This window comes from Macaca mulatta, chromosome 2 (genome assembly GCF_049350105.2).
Source record: "Macaca mulatta isolate MMU2019108-1 chromosome 2, T2T-MMU8v2.0, whole genome shotgun sequence".
Classification (NCBI taxonomy): Eukaryota; Metazoa; Chordata; class Mammalia; order Primates; family Cercopithecidae; genus Macaca; species Macaca mulatta.
In genome coordinates this window covers 120,645,859-120,665,754 of record NC_133407.1, presented here as the reverse complement: position 1 = coordinate 120,665,754, position 19,896 = coordinate 120,645,859, and the positions used below count along the sequence as shown (strand labels likewise).

The window sequence follows — 19,896 nt, the reverse complement described above, 5'->3', positions numbered from 1 at the left end:
TTCAGCACCTCCCTGTGTAAACACGTCTCTCGGGTTACTGCTGGAGCAGCGATCCTGGAAGGTGTCTTTGTGCCCCAAAGAGTGTATGTGGGCTCACCCTGCCCCCCAACTCTGAGGTTCAGTATTAACAAGCCATGGGTTCTTTGCCAAAAAACAGACTGCATTGTCCATCTTCATGGTTAAGTGATCCAAACCTCAAGTTGGTCCAGAAACTAGACCTGACTTCCTGCCTCCCTGGAACATGTCCTGCAGATCTGGAGTTGTGTCTGGGTGGTAGTTGGGGTAGGAGCGAAGACCTTATGTAGGTGGAGGGGTGGGTAATTTCTCCATGATGTCACTGTGTTTTTGTTCCCTTTTAGGGAATGGAATCTCAACCTTTCCTGAATATGAAATTTGAAACGGATTATTTCGTAAAGGTTGTCCCTTTTCCTTCCATTAAAAACGAAAGCAATTACCACCCTTTCTTCTTCAGAACCCGAGGTGAGTATGGCCTTTCCTGCCTGGTTCCCATGAGAAAACTTTTCTCCTGCTTTTGATGATTTTTCTATAGAAATGTGTTCAAGAACATGCCAAGGGCCAGGCGCGGTGGCTCACACCTGTAATCCCAGCACTTTGGGAGGCCGAGGCAGGCGGATCACAAGGTCAGGAGTTCGAGACCAGCCTGGCCAACATGGTGAAACCCTGTCTCTACTAAAAATACAAAAATTAGCCAGGTATGGTGGCGGGCACCTGTAATCCTAGCTACTCGGGAGGCTGAGGCAGGAGCATTGCTTGAACCCGGGAGGCAGAGGTTTCAGTGGGCCAAGATTGGGCCACTGCACTCCAGCCTGAGTGACAGAGTGAGATTCTGTCTTGGGGGGAAACAAACAAACAAACAAAAAACATGCCAAATACTAGTATGAAGCAAGCATGGCAGGGAGAAAAGCATCCAGAAAAGTACTTTTTAGAATTAAGGTTAGGTACAGACACTGTTCATCTAACCAGATATACCCACTCCTGGCTTGTTGTAGAACAGACCTGACAGTTGATATTTTTGAGGATGTTGTGACCATCACTAAGACAGTCTGCATTACCTATGCTCTCAGCTATTTGGGAGGCTGAGGCAGGAGGACTGCTTGAGCCCATGAGTTTGAGGCCAGCCTAGGCAACATAGCAAGACCCCATTTCTAATTAAAAAAGACAGCCGGCCAGGCGCAGTGGCTCATGCCTGTAATCCCAACAGTTTAGGAGGCCGAGGTGGGTGAATCACCTGAGGTCAGTAGTTCCACACTAGCCTGAAAAATATGGTGAAACCCCGTCTTTACTAAAAATACAAAAATTAGCTGGGCGTCATGGTGTGCACCTGTAGTCCCGGCTACTCGAGAGGCTGAGACAGGAGAATTGCTTGAACCCGGGAGGTGGAGGTTGCATTGAGCTGAGATCAAGCCACTGCACTCCAGCCTGGGCGAAAGAGCAAAACTCCGTCTTGAAAAAAAAAAAAAAAAAAAAGCCAGACATGTATCAAAATGATTGGATTAAAGAAGAAAAATAGGCCTGGCTCAGTGGTTCATGCCTATAATCCTGAGGCAGGAGGATTGCTTGAGCCTAGGAGTTTGAGGCCAGCCTGGGCAACATAGCAAGACCCCATTTCTAGTTTAAAAAGACAGCTGGCCTGGCACAGTGACTCACACCTGTAATCCCTGCACTTTGGGAGGCCAAGGCAGGCACATCACAAAGTCAGGAGTTCGAGACCAACCTGGTCAACGTGGTCCCCATCTCTCCTAAAAATACCAAAATTAGCCGGGTGTGGTGGCATGTGCCCGTAATCCCAGCTACTCAGGAGGCTGAGGCAGGAGAATCGCTTGAACCGGGGAGGCAGAGGTTGCAGTGAGCTGAGATCATGCTACTGCACTCCAGCCTGGGCCACAGAGCAAGACTCCATCTCAAAAAAAAAAAAAAAAAAAAAAAACCAGAAATAAAAAGCATAAGTTGATTTTGTGGTAAAGGGTAGGAGCATGAAATGATTCCATTTTTTACCTGTTATCAGGAGGGAGGCCTGTCATTTTCAGGACTAGATTAAGAAAATTATTTTCTAGAAAGTTCTGTTTATTTAATGTCTATGTGCCAGGCCCTGTTCTAAATGCATTCCAAATGTTAACTCCAAATACCCTCTGTGACAACCCTACAAAGAATTTAATCGTACCATCCCCACTTATTAGATGTCGAATCCCACACAGAGAAGGTGAAGGGCTTGCTGGGAGTTGGATTTGAACCCCAGAAGTCTGACTCTGGAATCCATGCTCTGAACTCAACCACCCACTGTGCTGGGTCTGCTCACCTTTTGTTCTGTACAGGTTATCTCTTTAATCTTCCTGAGTTGCTGCTTTCAAACTTTGGTGACTGGTCACACTGCAACAGACAGCAGCTCCTTCTTGCCTTCCTGATCAGTCTTTGTCATTCAAGCCTTGGATGGTCAGTCCTGTCCAACATCCCCTCCTGTGAGGTCTGGTTGCAGCCCTCATCCATTGTGATGTTTCTGTTCACAACTCCAGCCTACATCAGTGTTTCCCTCTGCAGAATTCTTATTATGGTTGTTTTCTATGCAGCAAAATTATTTTAACAATTGGTCTCATAATTCTTAAAATGAAATTCCATAGGGCAAAGACCATGTGTATGTCACATAATCTTTGGATGACTTGCACATAATAACCAGATAGAAGATTCAAAGAATGTGTTTATGAAAGCCTCACCTAAATCAAAATTAGTATAATTTAAGATGAATTTTTCCCATTGGCATAGAATCAATATGTCTATTTGGGGGTAATGTGGGTGCAGGGGGTATGTTCCTGGAATGCAAACATTTGTCACCATTTCAGTGCACTGTGGTCTTTGATGCTGCCTTTGGTTTTATTGGCATTATACGGAGACTCTCCCTGCGTTAGCAAGCAGCATGGCATAGTGGACTAGCTGTTTGGCCCCTCTCCTTGTGTTTTGATTGCATTTAGATTCTGTTTCAAAGCTATTGGCTTTGGTACCTGGTTTTCAGTGCTGACACTACTACTTATATGCCTGCATGTCATTTCAGGAAACCATCAAGAGCATCTTAAATAGAATACTAGTGAAGGTTAAAATAATCCTGCAGCAGTTACCAAGACCACTCCAAAGTTCTCTTGTGTCTAAACATCTCCACAGTGGGGTAGGGGCCGGCATCATTTCTGTTTACAGCTGAAACAGAGCCTCCATGTGACTGTGGCATGAACATAGCTCTGCTGCCCTTGGCCACCATCCTTGAAATTATGTAATGCCCAACAAGCTTTTAAAATCTGGGTGACTTTACACTGTTAACATTTATGTGGTATAAAGTGAACTGCATTAATATGTTTATATTGTACCATTTAAATGTTTGTAAGATACAACTGCACAGTAGTGAAAATCCTCATTGAATTGATATATTTTATACCTTTTCTAGCGTTACCTGGCACAGTATCTTTATATTTCATTGGGTTGTTGGGAGAGGAAAATGTCAAACTGTCCTAAAACTAAAAACATGTATCTTTATTCTCTTAATAGCCTGTGACCTGTTGTTACAGCCAGACAACTTGGCTTGTAAACCCTGTAAGTAACAGTGTTCTTATCTATCAAGTCTCAAAGTGTTGCCACTATGATGGTGTTGGGGTAGCCTCTGGTTGCTCACTCTGGGTCCTACCTCCTCCCAGTCTGGAAGCCTCGGAACCTGAACATCAGCCAGCATGGCTCGGACATGCAGGTGTCCTTCGACCACGCACCGCACAACTTCGGCTTCCGTTTCTTCTATCTTCACTACAAGCTCAAGCATGAAGGACCTTTCAAGCGAAAGACCTGTAAGCAGGTGAGCTGCTGGGTGTACATAAAGTAACACTGCGAGTTTCAAAGCGACTCCTGGGCCACTGGAATTTGGGTTGCTCAATGTGAGCATTAGGCTTTGTTGGCTCTCAGTGGTTGGTAGATACTTGGGAATGTAATCACTGGGCATGTCTCAGGGCCATCTTGCCACTGTCCTTCACTCCCTAGTTATCTGTAACCCAGCTGTCCTGGTTGTGATACAGCAGCCTGGTAACAGTATTGCCAAGGAATAAACAAGAAGTATTTCTCATTTGTCCATATATATATGTGTGTGTGTGTGTGTGTGTATATACATATATATATTTATATATATAAATATAAATATATATATATATATATATATATATATTTTTTTTTTTTTTTTTTGAGATGAAGTCTTGCTCTGTCACCCAGGCTGGAGTGCAGTGGTGTGATCTCGGTTCACTGCAACCTCTGCCTCCTGGGTTCAAATGATTCTCCTGCCTCATCCTCTGGAGTAGCTGGGATTATAGGCACATGCTACCATGCCCAGCTAATTTTTTTATTTTTAGTAGAGACAGGGTTTCACCATGTTGCCCAGGCTGGTCTTAGACTCCTGACCTCAAGTGATCTACCCACCATGGCCTCAAAAGTGCTGAGATTGCGGGCCCGAGCCACCACGCCTGGCCTGTCCTTTTATGTTTTAAACATTCATCATGTGCTCTCTGTGTGGCAGGCCCTGAGCTTTATGCTCCTTGAATCCATACCGCTCTATGAAACAGAGGCTACTGTCATCCCCATTTTACAGATGGGAAAGCTGAGGCTCAGGGAAGTCACCTGGCTTGCTCAAGGCCGCATAGCTAGTAAATGGAAAAACCAGATCTAGGAGCCAAGCCACTGATAACTCAGTGGGTACTGATTTTACAAACAGGCCAAGGTTAAATAGAAACTGAGTAACCCAGCCCTTAAACTGGGAGTGGTCAGAAGAGTGGAAACCGTTTCGGATGTTCACAGGACTGTCTGATCGCCCACTGTGGATACCAAGAAAGTTTTTGGTTGTGGTGGCAAAGCCCAGTACCTCCTTAGACATGCTCCTGTATATGTCAGGTTCTGTCATAGTTTGCTCTCCTTGCTGGCTCTCATCTCTATCAAGGTCTTTGACCTCCTGCCCATGTTAAAATTATGGCAAATAAAATATGTATAAACACAAACTGGTAATTTATTTCCTCACCCTTTTGTTAAGTAAAGGTTGTTCAAACTAGTTTCTTTGTCTTCAAATCAAATATTCCTGCTCAGGGTGCCACCAGCTAAGCATAGACTATGGCAAGGGTCCTGGGCTGTCCTGGGCCTTTTATCAAAGGGAAGTTCAGATAACATGTGGCAGATAAACACAGTTACTTTTTGATCTAATCACATTTTCTGAAAACTGTGGTTGAGACTGATGGACTGATGGCAAGTCTTCTTCAACTCTGGGCTAGAAGAGGTGTCCTGATGACCTTTGTCCAAAAAGTGAGTTTTTAAAGTGTTCTTTGGTCTGTTGCAGGAGCAAAATACAGAGACGACCAGCTGCCTCCTTCAAAATGTTTCTCCAGGGGATTATATAATTGAGGTATGCATAACACAAGATAGCCCTATTAATGCTATAGAATGAACCCAGTTGATATAGAATTCCAACTGTTTACAACACTAAAATTTCAAGCCATTGAAGGTGTGCACAGTTATATTTTTATATGGTTCTTAACATGCTTTTAGAAAAAGTTTATATATAATTGATCTTTGATATCTTCATTAAATATTTCAAATAAATATTTTTATGTAATCGTATGGTCCATATATAACCATGGTTTAAAATCTCTAGTATTCCTTAATACTACAAAGATATATTTTCAAGATTTTAGCTTAAAGTTTTTTTTAGTATGAAAATAGCAAAATAAGTTATGCCCATTACTTTTGCCTACACTTCTCTTAAGTTTCTGTTGCTATTCTTCTATGTAAGTATAAATGAATTCTAAACACCACTTCAAAGAACATGTAAATGTAATGTTTCGGGGAAACCCCATCTCTTGTAAAAATATAAAAATTAGCTGGGCGTGGTGGCGGGCGCCTGTAATCCCAGCTACTCGGGAGGCTGAGGCAGGAGAATCACTTGAAACTAGAAGGTGGAGGTTGCAGTGAGCTCAGATCGCGCCACTGCACTCCAGCCTGGGTGAAAGAGCGAAACTCCGTCTCAAAAAAAAAAAAAAAGTAATGTTTCATTTCCTTTTTAAGATTACCTTTCCTGTATCAAATTGGTACTACAAATAATAAGAGTATGAGGAAAATAGAAAAGGAAATTAACAATTTGTCCATAGTGCCACCATTCAAAGACAACCAACATGTCTTAACATTTTGGTAGAAACACCTAGTTCTTGCATTCCTTGGAATCAGTGTGTGGTTTTAGACTGACACACCTTCTTAAAGCATTAATGGAGGCCCAGTAAAATCAGTGGAAGGATGCCAGCTTAATTGAACATTATTAGAATGTGGGACTCACCAGCTGACTTCTTCAATTAATACACAGCCTTTTGATTAATAAAAGAAAACATGATGAAGCTTAGAGTTTCGAGTTGGTAAAGCAGAGATGAACCTGAGTACCATGATGCCTAGTCTCAGCCTGGCAGATGATTACAGGCTCCAGAAGCTCTCTTTTCCAAAACTCAGCCATTCTCCACTACTTGCTTCCCACCCCTTCCCGCACTGCCCACTGATGGAAAAAATGAATGAAATTACCATTTTTTTCCACTTACCTGGTATATATCACTTAAAAAAAAATAATGCAGCATCCCCTGTTTTGCAGCTGATGGATGACACTAACACAACAAGAAAAGTGATGCATTATGCCTTAAAGCCAGGTAGGTGTTTTTTCGTTTGAAATTTCCGCCCTAGACTAATATAGACCAAGGTATTTGATATTCTGTCTACTTCATGATTTACAGAAACAAAACAAAATTCGGCTCCTCTCTCTTAAATGATGTTCCATCAAATCTGACTTTCCTTCCACTCTAATGTGGGTACCTGGGAGATTAAAGCCAATTTGGTGTGTATAGCTGGGACTAGATAAATAGTCAATTGTCCTCTGAAGAAAAGTGGTAGGAGGGGAGGTTTCCTTAGGCAAAATTCTCACTCAAAGGTATTTTATGTCCCAGCCTGACTCTTAACTGTTGAATTGTTCTTTGCAACTCTTTAAAAATGAACCTTTGAATCCTTTTATAATCACCAAACCACACTAGAGAAAGGTGGTTGCATGGTCCTAGAACCTGTTATGTGGCTTATGTTTAAAAAGAAAGAAAGTTGTTTCTCTTTGAACCTTTACACTGCTTAAGTTTAAAAACTTTCCCTTTGAAATTTCCCAGTGCACTCCCCGTGGGCTGGGCCCATCAGAGCTGTGGCTATCACAGTGCCACTGGTGGTCATATCAGCATTCGCGACGCTCTTCACTGTGATGTGCCGCAAGAAGCAACAAGGTATCTCTTCGTGTGCTGTGTCTCCCCACAACAAGGGGCAGACCAGGGGTTGCTGCCAACAGAAAGGGAGACTGGGAGTACGTGGGTCCTCCAGGATGGCTCCTGGGAAGCCTCATAGCTCCTATTCAGTTCCCAGAATTAAAATATTTGGCTTTTAACCTCAGGAGCCACTAAAAAAACAGGTGTCATTATATATCTATTTCTTGAGACAGGGTCTCGCTCTGTTGCCCAGGCTAGAGTGCAGTGACACAGTCATAGCTCACTGCAGGCTCGACTTCCCAGGCTTAAGCCATCCTCCCACTTCAGCCCCCTGAGGTAGCTGGGGACTACAGGCATGCACCACCATGCCTGGCTAATTAAAAAAACATTTTTTTTTTTTGTAGTCATGGGGTCTCACTATGTTGCCTAGGTTGGTCTAACTCCTAAGCTCAAGCATTCCTCCTGCCTCAGCCTCCCAAAGTGCTGGGATTACAGGCATGAGCCACGGCCTCTGGCCCATAATTCTATTTTCAACCATAGGATAGTAAATTCAGGGACATAAAGGAAGCTTGAAGTATAAGTAAGGATATAGGTAGGGCTTGCTCATTTACAAAAGTCACCATGAGACAACCTTCTGAGGTGTTGTAAATGATCCATAGCTTGGTCTAGGTGAGGGTTACACAGTTGTATACTTCCATAAAAATTCACTGAGATGTACACTTAAGATTTAGGTACTTTACTTTTGTAAATTATACCTCAATAAAAACTCTTTTAAGAAAATATCAGCTCTGCCCGTGCTTAATTGGTCTAATAGGTGCACTTGGCTGTAAGAGCCAGTTCTGGGCACTCTGCTAACTAGGGTGGCGCTCTGCTAACCAGGATGACCCCTGCAACATTTCTTAGTTTATCCAAGGTCAGTTTCAGGTGAAGAACAATTTTTGACCATTCGCTGCTCCACTGCGGAAATCAACTGTCCCATTCCAAGTGATGACCTGAGGGGGCTGATGGAGTTGGGGACTGGGACTACTCTAGGTAGACGTGTCAATTGTTCTTTCTTGAAGATAGCACTGGGTTTCAATTCTTAGGGAATAGAACAAAGCATTGCTTGCAGGTATCAACCCTATCTTCTTTTCCAATTTAGAAAACATATATTCACATTTAGATGAAGAGAGCTCTGAGTCTTCCACATACACTGCAGCACTCCCGAGAGAGAGGCTCCGGCCGCGGCCAAAGGTCTTTCTCTGCTATTCCAGTAAAGATGGCCAGAATCACATGAATGTCGTCCAGTGTTTCGCCTACTTCCTCCAGGACTTCTGTGGCTGTGAGGTGTGGAATCTAAAGTTCCTTCTCCTACCCTGGCCAGGACACTTGCCCCGTACTCTCTCCCCACTGCCTTCTCCTCTCCTCTGGGCCTCCTGTGGTGACACTTGCCCTTGAGTAGTGCCACAGCTTTCAAACTGGGGATAGTCTTGCATTCTTTCTTCAGTCTGTCTTACCCATCACCAGCACTAAATATTTCATAATACTTAGTTCTAATTCTGACAAACTTATGCTCTAGAGCTTTGAGTGGCACTCACCTGGCAGGAAGTTTTGTAAGCATTAAGAAGACCAGTAGCTTCCATGGAAACATGCAATTGGAGTTGAAGGGTGTCACTCATCCTAGTGAGCATGTTCAGGACAGCAGCCCCACTCGGAGGATCAAAGAGAGAGTGGCAAGTAAAGCAGTGAGTTCGCACAGTTGTTTGGAGTTCTGCTGAGAAGGGGAATGAGGGATGAGGCTGCCATTAGAGGGGATCTTGAGGTCCAGGGAGAAGTGATAAACAAATGGCTCTGTGAAGCTGTTTGACCATTGACTGGTGGAATCATAGACGGGGAGAAACTGGTGATGCAGGAGAGGGCACTGGCCAGAGAGAACAGGGAGGTAGGAAGGGAGCACTCCCAGAAAGCAATATTGTGTCAAGTACTGAAATGATCTGCTCTGGTTTCTTAGCTGTTCTCTTGAGTTATTAATATGTTATTAATATCCTTTTCTATAATGTCAGAATGTACATTTTTAGAGTGAAGTCTGAAACTCTCATGGAAGGCATACCCTGTTTCTTGCAAATGCAAGAACTGTACAATAATTGTGTGATTGGAAGTTGTTTTTGCTTTGAAACTGCCCATTGGCATGTTTTTCAGAATCTCTCCATGTGGTGAGGCTGCCCCCTAGTGTCAGCATAACATACTACGCTAGCCTAGTTTCCCTCTGCATGGAAGCGGTGAGGTTGGTGGATCAGCACGTGCTGAAAATAACTGCACTCTAGCCAATGGCACAGTTTTCAGATACCACAGGCAACCAAGTTTGCTCTACTTCACAAGTATTTAGCCTCTGGGGAAAACGCTCTTCCAGTTATTAGTGTAATAGTTACTGTAGAAAATTTGGAACAAGAAAAGGATGATAAATAAAACATTGTCTGGTATCCCAACCTGATTAAAGAAAATCTGAGAAAGAGAAACTCACATTTCATGTGTGGTTTATTTCCTTCCAGTCTTTTTCCATATAGGTGAACTCACGCATAGTTTTGCCTTTGGGGCTGATTAAAATGATTTTTTTGCAGTCTCTTAATAATTTTTTACACTATTAGTAGTTATATATAAACTGCAATTTTAAATAGCTACATGACCCTCCATACTGATGTGCCGTAACTGAATTAGTACAAATATTAAACATCTCAATGGTTCAATATTGTCCCATTTGTGATGATTTCCCAAGAAAGATGCCTGGAAATGGAATTGCTGGGTCAAAGATAGGAACATTTAAAAAATGCTTGGTGTATACTCCCACTGAGCTTTTAGCATGTGTAATGTTATCAAGAATTAAGGAAAGTAGAAGATAATTCAGGGTTATTTTCAGCAAGTGGATGGATGTTGGAGTTTTTTCCCCATTGGTAACATCTTAGAGCAGAAGAGGAGAACAAAGTCATTTCAGAATGCCCTTCCCTGTAAGATAGTGTGGCTGCTGTATTTGGTCATAGCCATTGGGAATTAATATCTGAACTACAGAAGGAAAGACATCAACACAATCACCAAGAGATGTTTTCAGCAGAATTAGGTGAAAGTGGTCTGAGAAGGTGAAGTCCTCTGAGGGGCCACACATGTCTGATTTTCTGTTTTGTCAGCCACCCCCACAATCTCCCTACTAGACCCCCTTGGGGGTAAAGCCTTGCCAATTACCAGCCTTGTAGAGATGTAGCTTTGTAGACCTGTGTGAAGTCATGGAGGAAGGTGCTAGTCAGTCCTGAGTGAGTTATTCAGAATGACCATGTTAATGCAGTTCACTAACCTCCTCTCCAGCCATGGACAAACTAGTAAACAGCATGCGTACGCCTGAGGCTATGAGAGTGTCGAGATAGGTCCCTTTGTCAGTCACTGTCTGGATGTGAGTCACCTATAATTGGGGGTGACTGGCATCCAGGCCTGAGCCCCATCTCCCAGTTCACTTTGGAGCCACTCATCCACATCTTCCTCTCAGAGCCTGCCAGCCTTCTCTTCAGGATCTGCCCCTCCAATCCAGGTACCTCACTCACCAGATAACCAACCTCAGTTTCTCTGTCCTGTGCTCTTTACCACCTGTTTCTTCCTTGAGGATGCCCTATGTAGGGTGTGACTTCAGCAAGGTGCCAAAAGCGCTGTGCTTCTGTCCCCTCACTTGTAGGGCAGGAGTGGTAATGACGCCGTGTGATACGAAAATGGATGGATGGCAAGTTTTTGCAGAGGGACTAGCATATGACCATCACCCATGGAACTTTAGCTATTCCTTGGTATGGTGTAACCTGGAGCCTGCACATAGCTGTGCTCATAAGGGTTAAGGGGCAGATGAGATGGCCTCCTTCTGACGTTTCCCTTCCTGTAACTCACTTCCCGAGCCTCTTCCAGAGCCTTCTGTATGGGTGACACGGTGCCTTGTTCTCTTTCCAGGTGTCTCTGGACCTGTGGGAAGACTTCAGCCTCTGTAGAGAAGGGCAGAGAGAATGGGTCATCCAGAAGATCCACGAATCCCAGTTCATCATTGTAGTTTGTTCCAAAGGTATGAAGTACTTTGTGGACAAGAAGAACTACAAACACAAAGGAGGTGGCCGAGGCTCGGGGAAAGGAGAACTCTTCCTGGTGGCGGTGTCAGCCATTGCCGAAAAGCTCCGCCAGGCCAAGCAGAGTTCGTCCGCGGCGCTCAGCAAGTTCATCGCCGTCTACTTTGATTATTCCTGCGAGGGAGACGTCCCCGGTGTCCTAGACCTGAGTACCAAGTATAAACTCATGGACAATCTTCCCCAGCTCTGTTCCCACCTGCACTCCCGAGACCACGGCCTCCAGGAGCCGGGGCAGCACGCGCGACAGGGCAGCAGAAGGAACTACTTCCGGAGCAAGTCAGGCAGGTCCCTGTACGTCGCCATTTGCAACATGCACCAGTTTATCGACGAGGAGCCCGACTGGTTCGAAAAGCAGTTCGTTCCCTTCCATGCTCCTCCACTGCGCTACCGGGAGCCAGTCTTGGAGAAATTTGATTCGGGCTTGGTTTTAAATGATGTCATGTGCAAACCAGGGCCTGAGAGCGATTTCTGCCTAAAGGTAGAGGCGGCCGTTCTTGGGGCAACTGGACCAGCCGACTCCCAGCACGAGAGTCAGCACGGGGGCCTGGACCAAGACGCGGAGGCCCGGCCTGCCCTTGATGGTAGTGCCGCTCTGCAGCCCCTGCTGCACACGGTGAAAGCCGGCAGCCCCTCGGACATGCCGCGGGACTCAGGCATCTATGACTCGTCTGTGCCCTCATCTGAGCTGTCTCTGCCACTGATGGAAGGACTCTCAACAGACCAGACGGAAACATCTTCCCTGACGGAGAGCGTGTCCTCCTCTTCAGGCCTGGGTAAGGTGACTTTGGGGCCGGGTTCTAACAGCACACAGCCTTTGGCCATGCTTCTGAAATAGTCAAAGCGTTTTTCCAACTTTGGTGCCAACTTATTGGGCAGTGAAACCTGATGAGAACACAGCTCGTTTGGTAGTCTTGATTTATACCAGGTGATGGGAATACTCACATGTTTGAGTTGCAGAAATACTAATGCTAAATTATGGTGAGTTGCCCAGACCCTGCAAGGGGTGTTGTGCCACATATAGTATATGTACCGTATCACTTTTCTAAACTTCAAAAACATCAGACATGAAAACACATTGGGCCCCGAGGGTCTTGGATAACAGTTTGTGGACGCGTGTCTTTTTTAGACCTATAGTGTTCACCGCCCCCCATTGTCTTTAAAGCTACATTCATTGAGTCTGGGATTCATGGGTACAGTATTATTTCTATCTTAGCTCAGCACAGGGTCCCAGGTATGAGGGCTGTCTAGGAAGGCCTACTTCCCCAGGGAGCATCAGCTAGATGCCATCTCAGGCTGTGCCTTACTATGTCTGTAACTAGTTGGGGTCATGCATACAAACCCTTGACTTTTTTTTTTTTTTGAGATGGGGTCTCACCCTGTTGCCCAGTCTGCAATGGCACGATCTCAGCTCACTGCAACCTCTGCCTCCCGGGTTCAAGCAATTCTTCTGCCCAGCCTCCCAAGTAGCTGGGATTTCAGGTACACCACCATGCCCAGCTAATTTTTTGTATCTTTAGTAGAGATGGGGTTTCACCATGTTGGCCAGGCTGGTCTCGAACTCCTGACCTCAAGTGATCCCTCAACCTCGGCCTTCCAAAGTGCTGGGATTACAGGCGTGAGCCACTGCGCTCAGCCCAAACCCTTTACTTTTACGAAATATCTCTTCCTTCCTCAGCTAAGGGAACTAGAACCTGTTAGGAGGACTAGCCCCATCTTGAGCTGGTTGGGATTCTTACCTCATTAATACAGAGCCATAGTCCAAACCCAGATCCAGCCATATTCTGGCATGAGCACCCGCCCAGCCCAGTGAAATGCGATGATAGTGTGACTCTGTACTCTCTTCTCTACTTAGGTGAAGAGGAACCTCCTGCCCTTCCTTCCAAGCTCCTCTCTTCTGGAGCGTGCAAAGCAGATCTTGGTTGCCGCAGCTACACTGATGAACTCCACGCAGTCGCCCCTTTGTAACAAAATGAAAGAGTCTAAGCATTGCCACTTTAGCTGCTGCCTCCCTCTGATTCCCCCGCTTATCTCCCTGGTTGCATGGCCCACTTGGAGCTGAGGTCTCATACAAGGATATTTGGAGTGAAATGCTGGCCAGTTCTCCCTTGCTCCAACCCTTCACCAGATATCTTGGCAAACTCTCCAATTTTCTAAAATGATATGGAGCTCTGAAAGGCATGTCCATAAGGTCTGACAACAGCTTGCCATATTTGGTTAGTCCTTGGATCAGAGCCTGTTGTGGGAGGTAGGGAAGAAATATGTAAAGAAAAAAAAGGAAGATACCTTCACTGGTCATTTAGACTTCACTGAGCTCTGCAAACTTTGCCTGTTTGCTATTGGCTACCTTGATTTGAAATGTTTTGTGAAAAAAGGCACTTTTAGCATCATAGCCACAGAAATCAAGTGCCAGTCTATCTGGAATCCATGTTGTATTGCAGATAATGTTCTCATTTATTTTTGATGTAGAATTTACATTGCCATGGGTGTTAAATATAAGCTTTGAGTCAAAAGTCAAGAAAGTGACTGAATATACGGTCACCTTTTATGAAATGAGTCTCTGTGTTACTGGGAAGCATGACTGATTGAGGTGAAGCTCACAGGGCCAGGCTGACCTTCTTGACCATTCCATCTGAGATAGGTTGGTCAATGTGCAGAAGGCCCCAGGACCTCAGCACACACAACCTCCTCTTGGTCTGAGTAGACATCATGTGGAGGCCAGATCTGCCTGCTGTTTCCATGGGTTACATTTACTGTGCTGTATCTCAGATGTTGGTATCTGGAAGTTTATTCTTAAGAGACTGCTACCCAGCTGGTCTGTATTATTGGAAGTTGCAGTTCGTGCTTTGGTTGGCCTTCTGGTCTAAAGCTGTGTCCTGAATATTAGGGATCAGAATTCACTGAAATACAGCAGTGTGTGGAGGTGATGGCCAGTTAATCTGCTGAACTGGTTTTGACTAATGACAAACCTCTTTTTAAGAAGGTAGAATGGAGGGGATAGTCACAAAAGTAAATGTTCCATTTTTATGAATGACTTTGTTCTACAGAGTTCTGTTTCTAAAGAAAAAACAATTGTTCACATTCCATCTGATGATTAGCACGTGTGTAATGAATGCTGTCTTGGTCTTCCCTGTGGAAACCCTTCTCCCCGTGCCTTTGAGCAGGTGTGGACATCTCTCACTGCCTTTCACACGGGTGCTGTTAGATTTTGGCACCCCGTTTTCTCAGCATTCAGCCCAGGGACTGTGGTTTTAAGTCCATCATCAGATAAGACCAGCATGAAGGGGTATGTTGAGAAATATCCTGAGGCAGAGTGGGAGGTGGGATGGGGCAGGACTTTCCCTTCTAAGCACATGCATGGCAGGTGGGGAAAGGGGGACTTTCACCCCTGCTGGAAAGAAAAGGTTTGTGTATATTTCTGATGCAAATGTCATACTCACTGCTCTGTAAAGGCAGCTGGCAGCTTTTTGGGAGAAGAACGTGCTAGTCTGTTCTCTGGCATCAAGTTTCCTGCAGCTGCTCCAAGGGAGAGACAGGGAGCTGCAAGACTGTCTCCCCATAAAAACAGGCAACTCAGAGAAGAGTCATTTCATGTTGTTCCTATGGAATCTGGAATGAGTGCAGAGCTCCTACCACACATGACTGCCCCGCCATTTCATCCTAGGCATACATTCTGTGAAGGAGATTGGTTAGTCCAAACTTGCTAACATATGAAAATTCACTTGGAACATTATGAGAGATTTCTTATTGAGGTCAAGAGATGTTTCCTGTCCCAGAGGAACCATTAGGAGTCGCTTTTAGGATATTCAGCTTTGCTCATGAAATAAGGCATCTCTGGGAAAGTGGCCCCAGGGAGAGAATGGAGGATTGGGAGGAGAAGCATTAACTGGGCTCCAAGGGTGTGTGGGCAGAGAGCTAGCCACGTGAACTCACTCCTTACGGAAATGGAAGGGAAAAAGAGTGCTAGTCGAAAAATCAGGGGATGTTTTAGTTTGGATTTAGGGTTTTGATACTTATGTTGAAATACTAATGTTTCTGATCAACAAAATCAAACTCTTAATATACCAAGTAATGAAACGACAGTGTGATTGCCTCAGAATAAATTGAGAAGTCCAACTTCCTAGTTTTGTTTCATTAGTTTCACTTTTTCTACTCTCCCCATTGTGCTAGAAATGGGAATCCTTGCCCTGCAGATTAAGGCAAAACATCTGTTTTAAGCAAAGCTGCATTTTTTGACTCAGAAATTGTCCCAGATGGTGGATATAAGATGAAATTCAGAAAAACGTTCTGCCAAGTCACAGGCTTTTAGATATTGTGGAAACAAGAAATGGAAAAAGGGATGATCTCCATGAGAGGCCTTGATCCTGAGAGTAAAAGGCTTTTGTGGGTAGGTTAGGCAGTGTCCTTTAGAAAAGAGATCAGGGGTAAGTCCAGGGTTCCAGGAAAACCAAGAAGCCTGCAGGTAGCTGAAGGTAGAGTGCTAGTTGTTCATCTTAACTTACCAATGCACTATAGAAAGGACTTAGCATCTGATGTCGTCAGCTTTGCCAGGAGAGTGATCAAGGAGGTTAAAGCTCAGGTAAAGGTGTGCCTTCTCAGAGACTGGTTACAAGCAGCAGAGACCACCTCAGCAGAGACCACCTCAACAGACTCAGCCCAGCCATACAGGGTGCAGAAGCTCCTCCAGAGGGCTGTCTTGGGCCTTTGAGGCAATCGACCTCCAGAAAGAATCAGAAGTCATTCCATTCCAGGCCCAGGTATTCAAATGGTGACCCAGCCAGATAATAGTATCTTGAGCCAAAAATGAGATCAGGCCATAAAGTTAGAAGACAGAGTTTTTGATTGACATGTTAGGAATAACTGAAGACAGTCTCAGATCAGAAGTTCAATAAAATGTCTTTAGCAGTGGTGACATCATTGGAATCAGTGTGTAGTAAGTCATGGATATTTAAGTTCGTATTTGTTTGTCAGCGTTCAGTCTTATAACTTCATAGCCACGAGTATCTTTTTTAAAATACCAACTGTTAGTCTCAGGTCTCCTGACTTAAGTGCAAATAAACAGGAGACTATCCTTCAAAAAATGTGGGGTTACATGATTTTCAGAGCCTTTTTTTCAGAGTTGAGCATCTTTTCTTTTAAAAGAAATAAAGGGCGAGAGGACCAATTTTATTCCTGGAGGAAAAATGACACACCCTCCTCCCAAAAGAAAACTCTCTGGCCCCCCAACTTCAACACTAATTTGGCTCCCTAAAGAATAGAGAAAAAATTCTTTCTGTCTTTATTGAAGAGAAGTGGACAATGCCAATGTGAAGGTTACTAGTCTTTTATTTTCTGTTGGTGAAGACTACTACTGCTCTTATTTAGCAGATCTTATACCTTCAGTGGTCACCAGTATAGCATGTGAGGTATAAGGAAAACAGCGGTGTGATGATAAATGGTAATTAATATACTTTGTCTGTGTCAGAGAGCAATAGGGAATGGTGGGGACTGAGGCAAAACTGAAGCGCCCCTGTTCCACCCACAGGGGGCAATTTTCCAGTCGACTGTGGCCATGAAGTATTTCCTGATCTTCCCATTTTTCAAGAAAAGCTGACAGTCTGGATTTTTATATGAAAAATTCTGATTTTAAAAAATATTGACAACTAAGTTAAAATTCAAGTGAATTTAGACCCAGCAGAAGACATGGATGGACCTGATTTGGTCCACTGAATACCAGTTTGTTAACCTCTGCTTTATAAGATTTGAAGGAAAGGCATTCATGGTAATTACAGATGGTGTCACCAGAAAATGCTCTTGCTAAATGCAGCCAGTAGTTAGATTGCTTCTTTCTCCAGCCTCTCCCGCAAAGAAATTTGATGTGATTCTGAATGCACTGGACATGTCTTGATTGCATCTTTGCATTTCATGGTGTCTTAAAAGAAAGGCAAGCCAGTTGTTAATTTCAAAATCAGATTTATGCTCTCTCAATTTAAAAAATGCTGGAAACAATTTCATTTAAACTTCACAACCTAAAGGGCTTTGTTTATAGTTTTAGCTCTTGGCATAATAATTTTTTTTAGATGGTGTGCAGTTCTGAGCATAGGCCAAGACATGATTAGGAAAGCAGGCAATTTTAGAAAGTAAGGCAAGGAACCTCCTAGCATCCATTAGAGCCAGGTATTTGCATTATCTTCCATTTTGAGTGATCTGTGAATTGACTCTGTTTTGGAGGTGTGAAACAGTATACAGAGAAAAGCTTTTCCTGATATTGAGATACCAGTTAGGAGTCCAAATGGAGTGTTGGGTCATCCTTGCCATATCACCTCCTTTCCAGGATCAGGGTGAAAATAGACAAAAGGAAATCTGACTGCAAGCCAGTGGCTTTGATTCTAGTTTCAGGGTTTAGGGACTAGGAGAAAGTTTGGATTATCTAGCATGTTCTTCCCCTGGTGTCAGACAGGGCTGTGCCTGAATTATTCCAGACATACGGCTGTAGATGGTATTCTTTATTTTACAAGAAGGAGATTCTGTAACCTACCCTGCTGATCAGATAGTTCTTTGTATGTCTTATAGAAATTCAAGCCGGCTTCCTTTTGTTCGGCATGTAGTGGAGAAAGAACAGCTGGTCACCTTCCATGTATTCGAAAACCACAGTGAAGTCATCCCCCTGGTGTTTTTATTTCAGTGATAAATAATTCCACCCACTTAAACCATTCTTCATGGCTCTTGTTTTCCAGGGGCCTAATAATTTTCACTGCTATAATGTTTCTCAGCTTCACACTTAGTTTAGTTGCCCAAACAGAATGTTGGTGCCTTATTCACATTGGTGCCTTGTGAAGACCAGGCTCAGGGTGGGGATTATAGGGGAAATTCTTGCACACCCAGCTCCTCTTACCACTTAAAAATATAATGGCACTTTTACAAAATGATATATTGCCTATATTCATGGAGAATTATTTGACTACCACATTTTTTCCCCTGATGATAGTCATCTGTCATAACTTGTGTTTGTTTTCCTCCTGAGATCAAACACTTGGTGCTTATTTCTGATGTATACTATGTTGAGACCAGCTCTTACCTTCTGAGTGGCAGCTACCCCTCCCTCCCAATTTTAGATCCTATTTTTACACATCTCTGTAGACATCACCTTTATTTCATGACTCACAATATTAAATAGTGCAGACTTCCGTTTAACCACTGGTGAGGTAACAGCAGTAGTTGCTAAGCACCACCTTCCCATTGCTGTTTGAGGGCTAATTTGCAAAGACATTTGAGTCCCCCAGTGAAGATGTCTGGGGAAGTTTGGCCAGTTGTCTTCCCTCTTGCCCTTTCGTTCTTCTTTAAAATTCAGCTCAGACCACAGACACCTCCAGAATCTTGTTTATGTTCTGCTCTCAACTGACCAAGCACTGCGTTTTGCACAATCAGAAGTCTCACGAAAGCAAACAGTTATGACTGCGTATCTGATATTTATATCCTATAAAATTTCAGGAAGATTCAGGGGCAATCTTCTATTTGTACATGATGTAGATAAAATTAGCTGCTCCAATTGTTAGACAAAAACTTGCCATTGGATTACACTAATGTGCTCATCTGTTGTTTTAAAAGTTTCGTATCAGGCGGGGCACGGTGGCTCACGCCTGTAATCCCAGCACTTTGGGAGACCAAAGTGGGCTGATCACCTGAGGGCCAGAGTTCAAGACCAGCCTGACCAACATGGTGAAACCCCGTCTCTACCAAAAATACAAAATTAGTCAGGCGTGGTTGTGGGCGCCTGTAATCCCAGCTACTCGGGAGGCTGAGGCAGGAGAATCGCTTGCATCTGGGAGGCAGAGGTTGCGGTGAGCTGAGATCGCGCCATTGCACTCCAGCCTGGGCAGCAAGAGCAAAACTCTATCTCAACAACAACAACAAAAAGTTTGGTATGTTTCTCTCAACAAAAAAGCATGGTGAATCCAGACCGCAGCAAAAGCTTTTGTGAAAACCAAATGTGTTCATCTAGATAGTAAGTAACTCCTATTTTTACTGTTAGTTTTTAAAAGATAATTTTTCCCTGTGGAAACTCCCTGTTACTACATCCTAGGGGAGAAAGCCTGTGGAATATGGTGGTTATTGATGACGTTGCCTTTGTTTCATCTTTGAGTTTGTCGTTTGTGGGATCTAGTGGGATAATGAGCACTGACAGAACTCTTAACAGCGTGCTGTATTTTTTACATTGAAAATGTTAATGACTTATTTGATTTGTACATAACTGTAAATAGGTGATAGTAGATCACAGCTGACATTTACAAAATGTTTTTGTACCTTAGAATTTCTGCATTAAATAAAATGTTTTGTTTTAAGGTTGTAGTGGTTCATTTTTCATCTTTCTTGTTTCCTGACTGGCTGGGGTTCCCAGCCCAGTTTTCGGAGGGCTCTGCCTCACGACGAGGAGGCCAGGGGTGGCCGGTCTTCCTTGCCCTTTAGAGAACAGGACCGTGCTGCCCTAGACC

General features: G+C 43.9%; 1 protein-coding gene across 1 annotated transcript in view; it reads left to right on the top strand.

Annotated features, from left to right (window-relative positions):
• IL17RD (interleukin 17 receptor D) overlaps positions 1–19,746 on the top strand; it is a 76,362-nt gene extending 56,616 nt beyond the window's left edge. The window contains exons 5-13 of the mRNA XM_001100582.5: positions 360–480; positions 3,550–3,594; positions 3,696–3,847; positions 5,363–5,428; positions 6,656–6,710; positions 7,212–7,322; positions 8,443–8,627; positions 11,259–12,201; positions 13,281–19,746. Coding sequence (XP_001100582.1) covers positions 360–480; positions 3,550–3,594; positions 3,696–3,847; positions 5,363–5,428; positions 6,656–6,710; positions 7,212–7,322; positions 8,443–8,627; positions 11,259–12,201; positions 13,281–13,393 — 1,791 coding nt within the window. The 3' untranslated portion in view covers positions 13,394–19,746. The remainder of the gene's footprint in view (positions 1–359; positions 481–3,549; positions 3,595–3,695; positions 3,848–5,362; positions 5,429–6,655; positions 6,711–7,211; positions 7,323–8,442; positions 8,628–11,258; positions 12,202–13,280) is intronic.
• Positions 19,747–19,896: the final 150 nt, after the last annotated feature.